At 44.0% G+C, this 21295-nt stretch overlaps 1 protein-coding gene across 1 annotated transcript in view; it reads left to right on the forward strand.

Annotated features, from left to right (window-relative positions):
• Positions 1-21295, forward strand: part of SDCBP2 (syndecan binding protein 2) — a 42058-nt gene that overhangs the window by 9432 nt on the left and 11331 nt on the right. Inside the window, exons 2-4 of the mRNA XM_077460432.1 lie at positions 7495-7564; positions 9655-9745; positions 14348-14448. Coding sequence (XP_077316558.1) covers positions 7514-7564; positions 9655-9745; positions 14348-14448 — 243 coding nt within the window. The 5' untranslated portion in view covers positions 7495-7513. The remainder of the gene's footprint in view (positions 1-7494; positions 7565-9654; positions 9746-14347; positions 14449-21295) is intronic.

Raw genomic sequence — 21295 nt, forward strand, 5'->3', positions numbered from 1 at the left:
GGGCAATGTAGGAGAGCTAGCTTAGCGTCCCTTCGGATCGTTAGGTGGAAGAGTGTCTGCAGCAAACCAAAAATCCTAGACCAGAACCCCACCAGCCTTGGGCAAGCCCACCATGTGTGCATAACATCACCTCGCTGTCCACAGTTGCGAAAGCATCTGTCAGTACTCCCAGGGAAAGCTCGAGCTGTGCGGGCAGGTACCCAATACCATCGGAACATTACTTTATATGCAGCCTCTAGGGTATTTGTGTTGAACGAGCATTTGGCGACCGTTTTCCAGGCCCTGCTCCAGTCCTCTGGGTCTACTGGGGCCTGAAGGTCCGACCAGCTGTATTTTCAAAAGAATGTAGGATATGATGGTATATTCTTGGGAATTCATAAAGAGTATCCAACGTGCCTCCACACAGCCGGTGTGGGGGGCACACTGAGGCCAGGGTGTACAAACAGACACTGCGTCTTTGGTGCAACTGCCTACCTGTAGCTGCACCAGTCAGACACTTTGGGGGGGTTGAACCTGATGGGGATTCACATACACTAGTTCCCCATCAAGTCTGCTCCCCTTGTGATTGACAGCATGTAATGGGGTGATCCTTAGCCAATAGACAGCCTGCTATTGGCTACAGAATCTGCCCACCACCTGCTGTCAATTACAAGGCAAGAGCAAACCTGATAGGGAACTAGTGTCTCAGCTTCCCCATTAGGCCCTGCCCAATGCAGGGTCACTCATTGCTATAGGGACGTCGGATGTTAAGCTGACAGCGTCCTTAACAACCAGCGACAGGTAGAGGGTGGTGGTGAAAAAATGAGTCTCTGCTGCAATGTGTAAAGGGACAGGCACTCTGCCTGTCTATGTACACCAAGTTAGAGTTGGTCTTAATTACAGTGAGGGAAAAAGGTATTTGATCCCCTGCTGATTTTGTTGCCCACTGACAAAGAAATGATCCGTCTATCATTTTAATTGTAGGTTTATTTTAGCAATAAGAGACAAAATAATAATAAAAATATCCAGAAAAACGCATTTCAAAAAAGTTATAAATTGATTTGCATTTTAATGAGTGAAATAAGTATTTGACCCCTTCGCAAAACATGACTTAGTACTTGGTGTCAAAACCCTTGTTGGCAATCACAGAGGTCAGATGTTTCTTGTAGTTGGCCACCAGGTTTGCACACATCTCAGGAGGGATTTTGTCCCTCTCCTCATTAAGGTTTTCGAGGCTGACGTTTGGTAACTCGAAACCACCGGCTCCTTTCACGTATTTTTTATGGGATTAAGGTCTGGAGTCTGGCTAGGCCACTCCAGGACCTTAATGTGCTTCTTCTTGAGCCACTCCTTTGTTGCCTTGGCCGTGTGTTTTGGGTCATTGTCATGCTGGAATACCCATCCACGACACATTTTCAATGCCCTGGCTGAGGGAATGAAGTTCTCACCCAAGATTTGACGGTACATGGCCCCGTCCATTGTCCCTTTGATGCGGTGAAGATGCCCTGTCCCCTTAGCAGAAAAACGAATGATTGTGATCGCTGTGATTCGCCGGAGCCGCGAGACCCGGAAGTCGCTCCGGGATCCATGGCAGCGGCGAAGAGTTAGACGGAGGACCGCTTCAGGGGCTTCGTTCTCAGGTAAGTTATTCATAATGAGCTAGTATACTATGCATACTAGCTCATTATGCCTTTGCCTTAAAGGGTGTGTTTAAAAAAAAAAAAATGTTGCCTTTACTTCCTCTTTAAAAGATAGTTTAACCAAGAAATGTTTCCAGCTTAGAAGGAAATACTTTTGATTCTTTGCTCCCATAACACAGCAGCACAGTGTTCTCTTTCTCTATCATGCTAATAGTTTCCAGTGAATGGCAGAATGTTATTTATAACACACCTCACTCTGTCACGGAACAACTTGCACTCGGGAAACAATAATGACAGAACGTCAATATTGACCCTGTCACAGGTCCGCACCCAGCACAGTCATTGTGTAATAGGCACTGAGCTGGTCAGCCATTTTGTCACTCGGCAGCAGCCATGTTGGGGAGTTCCAGTAAAATGATTACACTCAAACGTCCCCTTTGAAGAACTTGTTTGGCGAAAACTTGCCAGCAGCCAACTGCGGAATTTATTCCGGAATTTCCTGAAACCTAAGCTTGTCCTGTGCAAGTAGGCTTGGATCCCTGCCACAGGCGCTTGTTCTCAGGAAGCCAGAGCTGTGCAGAAAGGTAACAATACCGTCCTCACTTCTGACTGAAACAATATCCCTATTCTCCATAAATCATCCACATACAGCCACTACTTAAAGCGCTTGTATACCTCGCTGTCACATTTTTACCTACAGGTAAGCCTATAATAAAGCCTATAATAAGGCCTATAATAAGGCTTATCTGTATGTAAAATTAATATCTCCTAAACCTGCATTTTTTAGGAGATATTCACTTTACATGCAGCCTCTGACGTCAGCGGCGCATGCGCTCTGACGGTTCCGGCGGATGCTGCTGGAAAATCAGAGCTCCTTTGCCGGAAAGAGGCCTCCTGCGGGCATGCGCGGGAGTGACGTCGTCACGACTCCAGTTACTCACAGCACCAGAGCTGCGAACCTGGAAGAAACGCAGAGGGAACATGTCGGCTCCCTCAGCGGTGGCAGGCTGCACTGATAGGTGGCACTTATGAGGCGGCACTGATGAGGCTACAATGATTGATGGGCACTGATAGGCTGCACTAATAGCCACTGATAGGTGGCACTGCTCTAAAGAGGCGGCACAGGTAGCACTGATGAGAAGGCACTTATGAGGCTACAATGATAGGTGGCACTGATGAAGGAGGCACTGGTAGGCACTGATGAAGCTACAATGATAGGTGGCACTGATGAAGGAGGCACCAGTAGGCACTGATGAGGCTACAATGACAGGTGGCACTGATGAAGAAGGGCACTGATGAGGCTACAATGACAGGTGGCACTGATGAAGGAGGCACTGGTAGGCACTGATGAAGGAGGCACCGGTAGGCACTGATGAGGCTACAATGACAGGTGGCACTGATGAAGGAGGCACTGATGAGGCTACAATGACAGGTGGCACTGATGAAGGAGGCACTGGTAGGCACTGATGAAGCTACAATGACAGGTGGCACTGATGAAGGAGGCACCGGTAGGCACTGATGAGGCTACAATGACAGGTGGCACTGATGAAGGAGGCACCGGTAGGCACTGATGAGGCTACAATGACAGGTGGCACTGATGAAGGAGGCACTGATGAGGCTACAATGATAGGTGGCACTGGTAGGCACTGATGAAGCTACAATGACAGGTGGCACTGATGAAGGAGGCACTGGTAGGCACTGATGAGGCTACAATGACAGGTGGCACTGATGAAGAAGGCACTGGTAGGCACTGATGAAGCTACAATGATAGGTCGCACTGATGAGGCTGCTCTGATGAGGAGGCACTGATGAAGCTGCAGAAGGTGATAAGAAATCTAAAGGTTTGGGGAGTTGGCGCAGGAATAGGAGGTGAGGTCCTGAGGAGCTGCGGGCAGGAGTTTTTGGGCGAGGCCGTGGCGTCCAGCCTCGCGGACTAGGCCGTATGCCGTCAGTCCTAGTGGAAGAAAAAAAAAACGATTTGCTGAAATTTTGAATCGATTTGCCTTCTCAACTCGATTCAAGATTTAAAAATCGATTTTTTTCAGCCCTATCTGCAATTTTTTTAGTCGTATTTAGTCAACTAAATATCCAGTACATTTTAGTCATCTAAAATCTAATGGGTATAGTTAAATTGTAATGGATTATTTAAGCATTTCTCTACAATTTCCAAACTCGTTATATAGTGCTGGAGTGAAAAACTGAATGTTATTATTTATGGTTATTAAGGTTTGAACCAGCACTACAGACCAGTGTTCATTTTAAAGTCAAATTTCCATTTTGTTTTAGTCATTCTCTTTTGACTAAAATGTCATTTTAGTTTTAGGCATATTTTAGTCATCTGCAATTGTTTTAGTTTTAGCCGTATTTTAGTAATCTCAATTGTTTTAGTTTTAGTCGTATTTTAGTAATCTCAATTGTTTTAGTTTTAGTCGTATTTTAGTAATCTCAGTTGTTTTAGTCGTATTTTAGTCATCTGCAATTGTTTTAGTTTTAGTTGTATTTTATTCATCTCAATTGTTTGTTTTAGTCGACTAAAATAGTATTAATTTAGGAGACAAAAATGTTTTAGTCTACGAAATTAACACTACTTCATAGCCCTCCCTTATTTCCCCACCATTCAGTTTGCCACGCAATAGGCACAGTACGTGATCAGTTTTGTGTAAATATTCTTATCGGTGTGTTTCTGTATCATACAACGTGTTTCTATGGTTGGACGTTCATTACATATAAACATGGGTGAAGCTCGCTCACCCTCTGAGCTCACATTCAGAATCTCTACTCTCATGATTGGTAGTCAGAGACCATGTGACCATCCTACCTAGGATAGCAGATGGGGTGCAGCCCATTAGTCATGGCAGGAAAGAGGAGCTTCTGTTTACTCATTCTCATAATATTATTGGTTATTACTGACATGTGACCTGCTGAGTCATGTGATGTGTGACTCTTACCGTCCAGTTTAACCACTTCGCGCCCAGGCCAATTCTGACATTTCTCTCCTACATGTAAAATTCATAAATTTTTTTGCTAAAAAATTACATAGAACCCCCAAACATTATATATGTTTTTTTTTAGCAAAGACCCTAGAGAATACAATGGCGGTCATTGCAACTTTTTATCTCACACGGTATTTGTGTAGCAATTTTTCAAACACGTTTAAAAAAAAAAAAAAAAACAGTTTCATGCTTTAAAAAAAAACACTAAAGTTAGCCAATTTTTTTGCATAATGTGAAAGATGAAGATACGCCGAGTAAATAGATACCCAACATGTCAGGCTTCAAAAGGAATGGCGCCAAACTTTGGTATTTAAAAATCCCCATAGGCGACGCTTTAATTTTTTATTTACTGGTTACATGTTTTGAGTTACAGAGGAGGTCTAGGGCTAGAATTATTGCTCTCGCTCTAACGTTCGCGGCGACACCTCACATGTGTGGTTTAAACACCGTTTTTATATGTGGGCGGGACTTACGCATGCGTTCGCTTCTGCGTACGAGCTCACGGGGACAGGGGTGCTTTACATTTTTTTCTTTTTTTTTTATTGTTAATTTTACTTTTTATTTTTTTAGTTTGACACTTTAAAAAGAAAACATTTTGATTACTTTTATTCCTATTACAAGGAATGTAAACATCCCTTGTAACAGGAATATGGCATGACAGGTCCTCTTTACAGTGAGATATGGGGGGGTCAATAAGATCCTACATCTCACCTCTAGGCTGGGAAGCCTGAAATAAAAAAATAAAAAAACAATCCTGGCTTCCCAGCCGAGGCGGCGCCGTTAATTGAATGCAGAGGTCGGGCGTGACGTCATAACATCGCGCCTGGCCTCCGAATGATCATAGAGACTCCGGCGACCATCTGGTCCGCCGGAAATCTCTATGGTCACCATTCGGGGCCGGAAGATCCTGTGTCCATCGGTGAGTCGGTAGAAGCACCGGAGGGCGGCGGGTGGAGGGGGGGGGGACGCGGCGGAACAGCAGTTATGATCGCTCTTATGGTGCAGGGAGCCGGGCTTCAGACATCATTCAGATATAACCCCGGAAAGTCGAGGCCGTCCCCAGGACGTACCTTGGGCACCAAGTGGTTAAAGCTGAACTCCGGGAGGAGCAAATATTATGTAAACACAAGAGTCATGCGTATTCTTAATTAAATATTGGTACGCCCCAACAAACACATCTTATGTTGTTCCTCTCTCTTGACGAGAATTATGCAACATTCAATACGGTTGGGCCCCCCCACCCCCGATGCGATATAAAAGGCTAAACCATCATGGACTTTATATCTGAATTAGCACATGATATTTTTGGTCAATGTTTACAATACCCCTTGATGACTTGTGTAAGTCACCCTCCTAATGTTGGGAAGTCTCATATTCTAATTCGTCTACGTACGTTTTATGCTTGGAAAAGGAATACAAATATTTGGAATCGAAATCTCGGTGTGCTGTGGGTATTTCTTCCAGATCGGTGCAGAAATTCGGTGTGAGAACCTTGTCTTCCTGTAATAAAAGACCGCTCACAGCGGCTCGCTCTCCTTGTGCAGGGTGACTGGTCTTGTCTCCGCCCCCCTCCTGTAGTTTTGTGCAGGCAGAGTGTAGTGGGCAGAGCCTGCTGGGCCCCTCCCACAGCTCTGCTTTCTCTCCTTGTTAGGGTTGCCACCTTTTCTTCAAATCAAACCCAGACACTTTAGCGGCGCACAGCAATTTTTTATTGAAGTATAAACTATACATATATTTTGCTATTAAATAACATTTCTAATCATATGAAGTTAATAACAAGAGTCCCCCCTTTACATCAGAGTCCACAGAGTTTTCCTTTTACATCTGAATTTGCAGAGTTCCCTTTCACTGTAAGAGGGGACTCTGCAGACTCTGATGTAAGGGAGAACTCTGGGGACTCTGACATAAGGGATGCTCTGGGAACCCTGATTTAAGGAGCAACACTGAGAACTCTGATGTACAGAGAGGACTCTGATTAAAGGGGGAAAACTGTGGCCTCTGGTGTAAAGGGGAACTCTGATGTAAGAGCTGCTCTGAGAACCCTGATTTACCTTAGTGTACTCACTCATAGGCAGGAGAGAGAAAGGGGGAGACTTCAGTCACAGACAGGGATGGATGGTGAGCTCACTCACCCCTTGGCAGTCAGCACCTCTCATCCAGGTGTATCTGAGGCTGCTGGACTTCACATTTCCAGTCCACACTTTCCTTTTCTAAGGAGTGTGGTCAGACACGGAGGGGTAGGGGCAGCAGGAAGAGGTGCAGATCGAGCCCTCTCTTCTCTCCCATCTGTATGTGTGTTTGGGGGGAGGGCGGATTGTTAGTGTTGGCTTTGGGCAGCATTAAAGAGAGAGTAACAGAAAAACTCAGCTTAGACGACTACAGCCAGCAACCCTGCTGGGAAGCCATAGTCCAGTCTGAATAATGTGTCCGGGTTTTAGGCAGTCTGAAACCCGGACACATGATTCCAAACCCGAGCTGTCCAGGTGAATCCTGGACAGGTGGTAACCCTACTCATTGTGCAGGGTGACTGGTATTGTCTCTGCCCCTCCTGTAGTGGGTGGAGCCTGCTGGGCCCCTCCTACAGTTCTGCTCTCTGCACAGGTTATGTGCAATATAGTGATGATGTCACGCGGTAATATCTGTGTTTGCAGTGGATTTACTGTATATCCTTTTGTGATTATTAAGCAATATATTTACATGAAAGTTTTTCTGCCCGAAGTTCGGCTTCAACATAAAGGTTGATTTCTTAACAATGGATTTACTGGAGCAGCAGTTTGGGCGTGTATAAAAAGTGCAAATACCTAAAGACCTTTTACAATAGAAAGTAAAATATGTGTTTAGTACATCCGCACTCCTAACCAACGCTGTGCTTTTATTTGTAGACTCTGAACTTCCATAACAATGTCTCTGTACCCATCACTAGAGGATCTGAAAGTGGACAGGGCCATGCAGGTAAGTCACATTTCCTCTGCCTGTACACATGCTGGTTAGTTCACATACATATATCTGTGATTGTTATTTCTTGGGCACGCCAAATATGCAGTTTTCTTTCCATCAACCATGGGCTGATTTTTTTTTTTGCCACTTATCAACCTGTAAAGGTGGACTAACACTTTTAAACTATGAACCCTTCCCACTCTCCTATTCTCAATGGGAGGAGGAGTTCTGTAGTCCACAAGGGAGCACTGAGAACAATGTAACTGATACCAGCACAAACACTCAGCTGACAAGATCAACATGTGTTTTTTGCCATTTATCAAAGTGATATAACAAAACACTCTCAATGGTGTATTTAACAGTCCAGAAGAGTTAAAATAAGAGATCGTTGCTCAGGTTTACATAAATTTTTAACTCGGGGTGGAAATAACCCCTTGCAATGGTTAAAGAAAAGGGTTAAATGCGTGTTTATGCCTAGGGTATCAGTAGAAAGGACTTTTATTTACCTCACCCCTCGCTCGGCTGGCTTCCTCTAGACCAGTGATGACAAATCTTGGCACCCCAGATGTTTTGGAACTACATTTCCCATGAGGCTCATGCACTCTGCACTGTAGTTGAACATCACGGGAAATGGTATAGGTACTGCATTGTACTTGATGACATCAGAGTGCACATGACTGCCGGAGTGCTTTAGAAAAGAAGCTACAGAGGCAGATCATATATCCTAGCTCAGTGATGGCGAACCTTGGCACCCCAGATATTTTGTAACATTTCCCATGATGTTCACCTACACTGCAGAGTGCATGAGCATCATGGGAAATGTAGTTACAAAACATCTGGGGTGCCAAGGTTCGCCATCACTGCTCTAGGCTATATGATCTGCCTCTGCTGCTTCTTTTCTAAAGCACTCCGGCAGTCACGTGCCCTCTGATGTCATCAAGTACAATGATGCAGTACCTATACCAGTCATGGCGAACCTTGGCACCCCAGATGTTTTGGAACTAAATTTCACATGATGTTCAATTACACTGCAGAGTACATGAGCCTCATGGGAAATGTAGTTCCAAAACATCTGGGGGTGCCAAGGTTTGCCATCACTGACCTATACCCTTGCATTGTACCTGAGGGTCTGCTCACAAACCTGGGCACCAGGAAGAAGGGGTTAGCACCAGGGGCAGACTGACAACTCATGGGGCCCCCGGGCAATAGGATATTATGGGGCCCCCGGGCAATAGGAGATTATGGGGGGGCCCCAGGCAATAGGAGATTATGGGGCCCCCAGGCATTAGATTATAGGCCCACACAGTATACACACACATACAGTATACACACACAGACACACAATATACACACACAGAATACACATACACACACTGAAAAGGTACTGGAGAGGCGGGGCAGCTATAATCTTGGGATTTTTTTAAAAACACTGATTTTTACATACAGTCCCTGGTTTTATTGAGGCTGGCAACCCTGATGGGGCCCCTTAGTGGCATGGGGCAGTGCCCGAGTGCCCGAATGGTCAGTTCACCCCTGGTTAGCACTGTTTGCCAGGTAGCAAGAGATGAGGTAAGCAAAAGCCTTTGTTACTGGTACCCCAGACGTAAATGGGCATGTAATCCTTGAAATGCAGGGGGTGCCGAACTATTTTCCCCGGAGTTCTGCTTTAACCTCCTCGTGTCAACGGACACAAATGCCCTGAAATGTAGCAACACTCCTCCAGCAGTGATTGTTGATGCTGGATGATGTTATTACACGTTTTGTGGCTTTGTGGTTTTGTTTGCACAAGGAAACATTTGCACATCTTTTGTGGTGAGAGATTATTTTCATCATGTAGTATTGTTCCCCCACGTGTCACCCTGTTTTCCTTCTTACCAGTTAGTGGCATTCTGTGCCACGTGAACCCTAAACATCTCAGTATGCCAATCTGGCATTTTATCTCACATGAAATAACAAATCCCTGATTAATGATTCACAGAAACCACAGAGATGATGCACCCAAATATGAGCAGAGCAGGAAGTATCATCTTCTTGTGGTTAAGATGAAATAATGATGTCGCATTGTCACAAATTCATTACATTCATTATGATCTTCCTCCTTCCAGGCCCAGGCTCAGTCCACGCAAGCGATTGCCAGACCACCAATTGCTATCATGCAAGCGCCCGCTCCATCGTCTGCTCCTCAATCCGCCGCAGGTAAGTGATCAGTTCTAATGGGGATGGAATAGAAAACGTTTCCTGATTTTCTGGTAAACTGCTCCCTCTAGAGGAGGAGCGGTGTACATATCTTAGTACTTCAGATTTTTCAAATTAAAGGGTATCAATACCGATGTCTATGATATTTGTTTGCATTGCAATGCAGACAAAGGCCTAGTCAACTTGTCCTGATATGCATTTTACTGCCGAATTCCTTGACAATGAAAGAATTTAAAAAAATAAATAAAGACTAAGGCTGGGTTCCCACCATTGCAAATTGGATGGGGAATCCCCGCATCCTATTCCCAGTGGCAGGAAATTTTGACTGGCTCTCTATGGAGCTGGTTCACATATCCCCGCAGCAGGTCCAGTGCGTTTTGCAGGAAAAACGCTGTGCGTCTTTTGGTCCGTTTCAGCTCTGAATTCAGGCTGAAATCGGACCTCAAACAGTGAACCAGCACGCACCGGACCCCTGCTGTCAGCCGCATGCGGCTCATATGTGAACCGAGCCTTAGTCTTCCACATGTTTTGGTCCTACTCAAAACTGAAACCCTTCTGGAAGTCAGAGAAACCTCTCAGGAATTCAATGATTTGGAAGATCCGATCTTATTATTACACTATTATTACACTATTATTCACCATTCTCATAAAAACCATACAAGAAATCTGTCATTTTCCACCTTCTTAATACAGCGAAATCCCACTGCATTGGAAGGATACCACTCCTCCCTCCATACCCTTATGGCTTCTAAGAGTGGAGGACAAAAGGGGAATGAGAGACCCGTTTCTATCCTCCAAAAATTATAAAAAATACAGGATGCATACAGATTCATTGGGTTTTACTGGATTGACTTCATGTTTTTGGAGGAGAGCCACGCCTTCATGTTTGGTGATACCTGAGACATTGCATGGGATCCAGACTCTGACCTCAGGGGTAGCGCTTGCCCCTAAACCCCTCCCCTCTATTTGGTGTGGATCCTTCCCACCCAGTTTTGCCCTTCATTGCTTCTTTTTTTTTTTTCTTTTTTTTTAAGATTTTACCTATGACGTTTGGAAAAGAGGACCTGTTAGATCTGTAACTGAACATGGAAATGTTGATAAATCATATAAATCTCATAAATGTTTATGTGATTAGTCCCTCAATAAGACAATGCATACAAGTCCTAGTAGATGATAGGCTCAGCAATGCCAAGCTGCTCCTAACAAAGCAAACAGAATATTGGCATTAAAAAGGGGATCAACTCCAGAGATAAAACGATAATTCTCCCACTCTACAAGACTCTGGTCCGGCCACACCTGGGTTATGCTGTCCAGTTCTGGGCACCAGTCCTCAGGAAGGATGTACTGGAAATGGAGCGAGTACAAAGAAGGGCAACAAAGCTAATAAAGGGTCTGAAGGATATTAGTTATGAGGAAAGTTTGCGAGCACTGAACTTATTCTCTCTGGAGAAGAGACATTGAGAGGGGATATGATTTCAATATACAAATACCGTACTGGTGACCCCACAATAGGGATAAAACTTTTTTGCAAAAGGGAGTTTAACAAGTTTAACAAGACACGTGGCCACTCATTAAAATGAGAAGAAAAGAGGTTTAACCTTAAACTATGTAGATAGTTCTGTACTGTAAGAGCGGCAAGGATGTGGAATTCCCTTCCACAGGCGGTGGTCTCAGTGGGAAGCATTGATAGTTTCAAGAAACTATTAGATAAGCACCTGAACGACTTCAACATACAGGGACATACAATGTAATACTGATATATAAACACACACATAGGTTGGACTTGTGTCTTTTTTCAACCTCATCTACTATGTAACTATGTAAGGCCTTCATAATCAAAGCCCATAGAGGTAAGATGACAGAATAAATGAACATTCATTAGAATGAGCACATATGCTCCTGTAATGTCCACACGTCAAACCAGATGATTGTTTCCTTAAGCTCAGGATGTCTCTTCTGTCATTAAAAGCCTACCTGTCAGAACTTTTAGCAGAGCAAATTTAGGTAAGTGGGGGAGGAGAAGCCTGCAAAAGAAGTGGACCTTTATGCTTTGTGGATTTTCATGCAAAGTTCATCTTAGTAACAGGGTTCCACAGATGGTAAACTGAACTAAAAGGCTAAGCAACCATTATAACAACATCGGCATATGTGACGGGACCAACCTCTGCCCAGTAATGTAGACTGTAAAATTAAAATTACATTTTGCAGGCAGCACAATACAGAAATCACATTCCACCCATGTCACCTGTGATTAGGTCACATTTAATACACGAATACTTGACAGAAATCTATATCTGCCCGAGGTTGTCACATATTGATGATAAGTTTCTCCTGCACACGCAGACGGGGAATGCGCGACTTTCTAGAGCAATTGTCGGCTCGAGTATATGAGTACTGAGTGTATGTGTGTGTATGTATATATATATATATATATATATATACATATATATATACATATATAATTTATTTATTTTTTGCACTTTGGGTTCTACTTTGGGATGTTAGGAATCAAGTTTAAGCAGCCCTGGTCACAGCTCCTCATTGAATTATAGTAAGAATTGTTATTACTAATCCATGGTGCTGGAAAAAACAAGCACCTTGTTTCTTAGCGGGAACTTGAAATAAAGACAATTTCTGACGTTCCTCTGAAAATACAAGTTACCTGGCAGTCATCCTCTGAATTTAAAAAGACACTGGTAAATCTGGTGTAGCTGTGCATGGTAGCCAATCAGCTTCTAACTTCAGCTTTTTTAAATAAGCTTTGATAGAAAAAGAAAAAAAAACTAGAAGCTGATTGGCTGCCATGCACAACTGCACCAGATTTTGCACTCTCCCGTTTTAGTAAATCAACACCCAATGTTACCTTGTCTATATCTATGCAAAGAGCATCCTGTGAGCTCCGTATACTCTCCTTACCTATACTCACTTGCAGTTCCTTTCTTCTTCGCAGCCAGCGCTGAAATCTGCTGTGTCTGTGTCAGACTTCCACATACCTCACCGATGAGCCCGATATAGCAGGGGAAGGTCCCCCTTATGTGTCTGGTTCAAGGCCCCAGGTAGTATGGACAGGTGGCACGGGCGCACAGAGTGGTATGAGAGCCTGGCGGGTGGCAGCAGAAGGGACGGCCCAGGATCCCGGTGCAAGTGGCTTGGTGATCACTAGACAGCTGGCCAGCCGGCCGGAAAAAACAAGCAGCAGATGCAGAGCAGGCAGGTCGGGTCACAGGCAGGCAACAGGCGGGCAGCGCGGTACAAAGGAGCAGGCAGGTTCAGAGTCTGGGTCACAGGCAAGGTTGGCAACAGGCAGGCAGCACAGTACACGGGAGCAGGCAGGTTCAAAGTCAAGACAGACTGGGGTCAGGCAGAAGACAGATGATAATCCAATGAGCAAGCCGGGTACTCCGGAGATCAGATGTTCAGACAAGGTAACAGCAGCAAGGACACAGGGCGCTGCAGATTGGACAGCACAGAGCAAAGTGCACAGACAGTTCAAATAGGCTGATTGGCACCAAGCGCCAGGCACGCACCATGTCTGCACCCACAACAACGCACATGCGCACCGGTGCACACCAGGGCGCCCAGCACTGAGTCCATTCTGGGAACTTCTCTGACAGTCTGTGACCCGGGAGAGCAGTGACTGCATTCTCTTGGCGGTGCACAGCAATTTATTATTTTTTTTAATGTATAAACTATACATATATTTTGATATCAAATAACATTTCTAATCATATGAAGTTAATAGCAAGAGTATCCCTTTTACATCTGAATCCACAGAGTATCCCTTTTACATCTGAATCCACAGAGTATCCCTTTTACATCTGAATCCACAGAGTATCCCTTTTACATTTGAATCCACAGATAATAATAATAATAATATAATAATAATATAAGGGATGCTCTGTGAACCCCGATTTATGGGGGAACATTGAGAACTCTGATGTACGGAGAAGACTCAGATGTAAGGGGTGCTCTGAGAACCCTGATTTACCTTAGTGTACTCACTCAGGCAGAAGAGAGAAGAGGGGAGACTTCAGTCACAGACAGGGATGGATGGTGAGCTCACTCACCCCTTGGCAGTCAGCACCTCTCATCCAGATGTATCTGAGGCTGCTGGACTTCAAATTTCTGAGGCACAGCGCCGGGGATTGGAGTGCGGGCAGACACAGAGGGGTAGGGGTGGGAGGAAGAGGTGCAGATAGAGCCCTCTCTCCTCCCCTGTTTGTGGCAGGGGGTGGTGGGAATTGTTAGTGCTGGCTTTGGGCAGTGTGAAAGAGTGTAACAGACACTCTCAGCTTAGACAACTGCAGCCAGCAATCCCGCTGGGAAGCCATAGTCCGGTCTCAATAATGTGTCCGGGTTTCAGGCAGTCTGAAACCCGGGCGCATGATTCCAAACCCGAACTGACGGTGATTCCTGGACAGGTGGCAACCCTAGAGTGAAGTCAACACTGCAAGTTCATATTTGTTTCTGGTTAATGACAGACTACTGAAGTCACTAACCCAGCTTGTAGCCAGCATCTTCAGAAGGAGATCGGCCACGCCACCTCCTATTGTCATATGTGAAAGTGTGCTGACAATAGTGTTATCATTTGTGTTTTTATAGGTTTATACCCCAATCTGATGGAACTGAACAATTACATGGGGCTGTCACTGACTGATGAGGAGCTGCAGCTTAATCTCTCACTGGTGCCATCTGGAGGAAATGTGAGTATGGCTGAGATGATAGAGTCTACATTTTATAGATTGCATCTATTTTAATGATACATGAAGGTGTGGCTGTCTGTAAGCTGCCTGGTCGTTTAGGACTCAACTGCCTGCAGACAGCTAAGCCCCAAGCTATGCTTTTTTTTTTTTCAATGTTGTCGGGTATTTGTACTTTTGAAGTAGGAGAACAAGCACTCTAGCAGCTGTGAAGAGGTGGTAGCTTTGAGGATAAAGTGGTTGTAAACCCTTACAGACCACTTTTTGCTACAGGTAAGCCTATAATAAGGCTTACCTGTAGCTACCCAGGATATTTCTTAAACCTGCGTGGTTTAGGAGATATCCCCTGTATTTGCATGTCCCGACGTCATCGGGCACATGTGCACTGAAGCAATGGCATGTACGTGCCGTTTGCTTTAGTGAATGTGCCGTTACTGGCGGCTCCCGTGCACATGCGCAGGAGTGACGTCATTGCGGATCTGGCCAATCACAGCGATGGAGCCGCGATACCCCAAAGTAACCCCCGGGAGTGGTGTCGCCGAACGGTGCTGTGTACGGGCACCACAGTGGGGGGGTTCGATCTCAGGTGAGTATTACATAATGAGCTAGTATGCTATGAATACTAGCTCATTATGCCTTTGTCTTGCAGGTGTTAGTTTTTTTTTTTTTTTTTCAAAGTGGGTTTACAACCGCTTTAAGAGCCTCTGGTTGGCCTGCTGGAGGTTTGAGTTCAAATCCCTCTGAGGGCAAGCCGCCTTTCCAATCAGGTGCGTGCAGTGCCTGCCCCCTGCTGGTGGAGCAGGATGGTGAGAAATGTTTCAAACTCACTACCCTGTCTCACCAGCAGGAGGTTCAGGTACTGTACTGTGGGGCTATGTGTATATATATATATATATATATATATATATATGTGTGTGTGTGTATATATATATATATATATATATATATATATATATGTGTGTGTGTGTGTGTGTGTGTGTGTGTGTGTGTGTGTGTGTGTATATATATATATATATATATATATATATGTGTGTGTGTGTATATATATAATATATATATATATATATATATATGTGTGTGTATATAATATATATATGTGTGTGTGTGTGTGTGTATATATATATATATATATATATATATATATATATATATATATCTATAGGGTTACATAGTTAGTCAGGTTGAAAAAAGACACAAGTCCATCCAGTTCAACCAAAAAAAAAAAAATATATATATATAGGGTGAGCCGAGAAAAACTGTAAGTCCCGCTTTTTGAACAGGCTGCCCCGGTAAGCCTCCTACTACAGACTCCTTTCTGGGCTCTCATATACAGAAGTCCCCATTTATCATGCTGCTGGTGCAGATTTGGTCACTTGCTTTAGAGATTTGAACCTCATTTGGGAATAAAAGTAGCTTAAGGAAGAGAAGGATACAAAGCGCAGGTTTCAGAAAGCAAGCCCACCTGTGTGTGGGGAGCTCTGTGAAATCTAGGATCAGGAAGGGAAATAAGCTGCGCCTTTTGGTCCAATGTTGTCTGGTTCAGGTTAGGTTCTGATTTTAGGCTGACTTTCTAACCTACATGCTTCTTCTGGATCCGGAACCTACCAGAGGCAGCCAGATAAACAGCATATGCAGAAAGAAGGTCAGAAAGTCCGGCTGTGTATTCCCTCCAGTGCGTTTTTTAAAATATTCTTTCTTTGTAGAACTTTGTGGGCAGCAGACTCTCCTCCCTCCTCTGCCCAAAAAAAAAGAAGGATCATTAATGTCACAATACTTTGTGCCAGGAGAATAAATAGTACACTGGGTGGTGTGTCTATGATGATGGTACAACAGCGCACTCTGCTGGCTGATAACCAGCTGTGCATTATCCTCTGAGAATTCCATTCTATAACTTGCCTTCCCTACTTCAAAAGCTGAAATAGGAGACTTCCTGTGATATAAATATAACAACTTCATGGAGTGATTTGCCCTGCTGGAGACAGTTCCATCCAAAAGTGCGACTTATAATATTTTTCATCTTTTTTTTGCAGTTGGGATTTAAAATATTTTCCCTCTATTATACTTTTTTTTTTTTTTCATCTATTTTAACTAATGAAGCTCGGAGAAAAAAAATGTTCCACCTAAAATAATATATTTCACTCGGTGGGACTTATACTTTTTTTTTTTTATTCTTTCTTTTGCCAGGTGGCACTTAGAATATTTTTCTTCTATTTTGGATAGTGAGCCTTAGGGTTCTGATTAGATTTATTGGGTGTAGTCTAGAAATAGGAGGATGAGTACCTGGGTTGGTGTGAAGCAGTGATAGCTCAGTGGGTAAGAGCTGTGATTGGTCTGCTGGAGACCTGAGTTCAAATCCCTGAGTCAGCCTGTCTCTTCTCAGTCCTGGGTACTGCATGGTACCTGAACCCCCTGCTGGTGGAGCAGGGTAGTGAGAAATGTTTCAGACTCACTACCTTGTCCCCCAGCAGGTGGTTCAGGTGCAATGTAGTACCTGGGGTGAGGCAATATAAAAAAAAAAAAAAAAAAAAAACCTAAGTCCCTGCTTTTGGAATGGGCCATCCTGGTAAGACAGCCCATTCTAATTATATATGTTGCAGTGATGTCACAGACTGTGGACCGAAGAGGAGGGGTGCCCACAACCTAATGTGATGCCCACACATGTTACAGGCCTGTGGGGACCTGGGACTGGAGCAGACTGGTGGGTTGTCCATGGCCTCCAGACTTTCACTCAGGGATTTGAGCTCGGGGTCTGCTGCACTCTCAGGTATTTGCCCTTCAGGGGTCTGCAGTGCTTGAACTCGGGTCTACGGCGCCCTGGGTCAACGCTCTTATCCTCTGAGCTACTCGCCTCTGCTCAGTGCTTTCTGTGTTCTTTCCACTATTTCAGGAGTAAATTAAACACAAATTGAAATAGAAGACTCAGGATTTGAACCTGCAGCTCCAAAATAAAGCCTCTATGAAGCTGGCTACTAAACCCCTACACCATAGCACAGCTCAGGCTTAGCAGCCGGCCTCCTTAAATACCAAGATTTGGTAAATGAAGATTCAGTAAAGTAACCCCGGGAGTGATGTCGCCAGACGGTGCTGTGTACGGGCACCACAGTGGAGGGGGGGGGGGGTTCGATCTCAGGTGAGTATTACATAATGAGCTAGTATGCTATGCAATCTCTGACTACAAACTCACTCACTGGGTTCGTCAGCCACCTCATTAAATATCAAGACTTAGTAAATAAAAATTGATGAGCGACTCCTAATATATAATGTGTGGTGCTGGCTGATGACGTTCATTCATTCTCAGCCACAAACTGAAGTTTATGCCAGTGGGATTCAAACCCATGATACCAAAGAAAACATTGTCAGTCTACTAACCCACTAGGCCATCTCGAACGCTGAGAGTTGGTTGTGTTTATATCACACATGTAGAAGAAATCAGATTCTTCTGAGGCAGAGCCCTGTGATTGAACAAAGCATGTCTCCTCTCATTGGCCCAGCTACCCAAGACTATGAAGATTGCAATATCATTAGTAGCGCATGTCTCATTGGGAAGCAGGCTGAGCCACCACCACCCATCCTGTTACATTTATCGGTTGTTTTCCTACTATAGCACAGATTTGGTGCTGAAGGGATTGGAATATAGGGCAGCAGCTCAGCACTAAGGCCTGATTCATCATTTTGCAGATTTGTATTACAGAACGTGTCCCATGGGAAACCATGTTAAATGGACTGCAGTTCAAATCTTGCATTTTTAGTGCTTTTTGCACATTTGAACTACAGTCCATTTAACATGGTTTCCTATGGAACACGTTCTGTAGTGCAAAATGCAAAAAGCAATAAAAATGCCATAAGTGTGAATCAAGCTTAAAGCCTCGTATACACCGGTCGATTGTTGGCCAACCGAGTGTCTGATTTTTGTCAAAAGGGCGTGTGTCAGGATCTTGTCTTGCATGCTAAAGGTACGGACAATACAAACGTAGTTACATAGTTAGTAAGGTTGAATAAAGACACCAGTTGAACCTGAGTGAGTGTCTATAATTGTCCCTATCCCTGTACATTGCACACTAACATCGGTCCCTACCCTCAAGGGGCCCACAATCCAAGGTCCCCATTCATATTCTAGGGCCAATTTTGGACAGTAGCCAATTAACCTACCTGCATGTCTTTGGATTGTGGGAGGAAACCGGAGTGCCCGGAGGAAACCCACGCAGGCACAAGGAGAACATGCAAACTCCAGGCAGGTAGTGTTGTGGTGGTTGGGATTTGAACCAGCGACCCTTCTTACTGCTAGGTAAGAGGGCTAACCACTACACCACTGTGCCGCCCATAGTGACATACTACGTGCAATTTCAGCTCTTGAGCGCCACCCTTTGGGCCCCTTCTGCTAATTTCATGTTTGGTGAGCATTGATTCTGAGATGCGTGTCTGTACATTTGACTTTTGTGTGACAGACTTATGTACTGACCATACAAAAATCAGACGTGGAGCCATTGTCCACCGAAAATTTACTAGCCTGTCAGCCAACATCTTGTTGGCAAACAATTGTCTAAAGGAGCATACGAACAATATCCCCTTCCCACAATCGTACCGTATGTATGAGGCTTTTTTTTTATTATTATTATTATTTAAGTGTGATATGACAATATTTTTTTTTTAAAACAAAGGTTGAATGCTCCTTTAAAGTGAATCTATTTCTGAACCCTTCATGGACAAAGCATTGCCTCTATTTTAAATTCTGAACATGCACACTAGACCCCCATACACACTATCAGATTTTCTATCATCAGATTCACCAAAACCATGTAATACAAGGGCCGGCCTGATTGCATACACATTGAAACTCTTAAGGTTTGACCTCATATTGTATGGTTTTGGTAAATCTGAAGACAAAAATCTGCAGAAAATCTAATAGTGTGTATGGGGGTCTAACAGCTCTTATATTTTGAGCATGTTCAGCATTTAAAATAGAGGCAATGGTTTGTCCATGAAGGGTTCAGAAATAGATTCACTTTAAAGGAGCATTCCACCTTTGTTTTAAAAAATAAATATTGTAATAGCTCACTTAAAAAGAAAAAAAAACAACATAAATGCTTTTTTACATTAAGTAAAAGTAAGATTTTGCAATAGTCTGCTTAACTCTATTACTAAAATGAGCAAAAAAGTGTCCGCTGACGTCACTACTAAGTGACCATTTGGGTGCCTGTGGAGGAACAGGAAGTACTTATCTTGTTCTACAAGTCCCAGCATTGAGTGCACCTGTGGGAACTCTGCTCATCACAGGCATCAGTTAACCAATCAATAGACATGCTGAAGAGATTTATCAGCAATCGGCCTCAGCCATGCTGAAAAGAAGAGTGATATACCCGTCTCTATTATAATATATTCAGGTGGAGCTGACAATACCCAGTAATCAAGCAAGAATTTATTGATGTTTGCGTTTCGATTAATCTGCTAATAGGTGGGCGGGAAAAACAGAAGGCAGCTGATTGGTTGAAACGCAAGCATTAGTGAAATGCTGCTTGTTTACTGGGTATTGTCACCTTCACCTAAAGCCTCATACACGCAATCGGGATTGTTGGCAAAGCGTCAGATTTTTGTCCGAAGGGCGTTTGTCGGGATCTTGTCTTGCATACAAACGATACACAATTGTCGGCCAACAAACATAAAAGGTAGCAATATACCACAAGGAACTTCAGCTCTTGAGCGCCACCCTTTTGGCACCTTCTGCTAATGTCGTGTTCAGTGAGCACTGATTCTGAGCATGCGTGTTTGTACTTTTGTGTGGCGTACTTGTGTGCACATAGGAAAAATCTGACAACAAACTGTTGTCCGCCGAAAATTTACTAGCCTGACACCTAACATTTGTTGGCAGAAAGTTGGACAACAATTGTCTGATGGAGCGTATGAACAGTTGGATTTTAGGCAGTCTGTCATCACACAATTCCCTGCCGAAAATCCGATCGTGTGTACGAGGCTTAAGTGTGCAGTTTCAGAGAGAGAGAGACGGATCGCTCTTCATTACAGCACTACGGAGGTGGAATATTGAGCACGTGAATGCTACCAAATCACCTCGGCATATCCATCAATTGGCTAGGTGAACAGAGGTAGAGCGTTTCCTCTGGTGCATTGAATGCTGGGACTTGTAGAACACAGAAGAGGACTCCCTGCGTTTGTTCCTCCACAGGAGCCTGGATGGTGACTAGGATTGACTGATCTTAGGAACAGAGTTAAAGTAGAACTATAGGCAAAACTTTTTTTTTTTCAATATGGATAGAGTGGGGAGGATTTGTGTCCCATTGGGGAGATTCACCTTCACTTCCTGTCCTATAGCCTAAACAGGAAGTGAGAGGAAATCCCTGCAAATTAAGGGAATCTCTTGCAACCCCTATCCCCTCCCTTCACCAGAACTAGTGTCCCCATCAAATGATTTCCCCTCTATTACATTTTTGGGGACAACCCAAAATTTATGATTTTCTTTTACTTTCCCCCTTAGGGATAATGGTAAACAGGACAAATAGAGGGGGTGATTCTCCCTAATGGGGGAACCTGACAGTGATTCTAATCCCTCTCCACTCTGTCCAAAACTAAAAAGAAGAAGAAAAAAAAAAAGTTTTGCCTTTAGTTATACTTTAAATTGGGCAGGCTATGTCAAAATCTTATTTAGGGGCAAAAAAAAAAAAAAAAAGTGTACATCGTTCTATTGGCAATAATGAGAGGGCTATGCTCAGTATTGCCTTTGCTGCACATTGCACTTACCTTCTCTTAATTCCCCTGCCTCTGAATTCACCCCTGGGAATGTAGATAATACCGGGTTCTATAGGTAAAAGGGGAATATGTGATACGCACCCCTTCTTTT

The sequence above is a fragment of the Lithobates pipiens genome, unplaced genomic scaffold (genome assembly GCF_037356315.1).
Source record: "Lithobates pipiens isolate NorthernLeopardFrog02 unplaced genomic scaffold, aLitPip1_a1.2 Scaffold_28, whole genome shotgun sequence".
NCBI classification, from domain to species: Eukaryota; Metazoa; Chordata; class Amphibia; order Anura; family Ranidae; genus Lithobates; species Lithobates pipiens.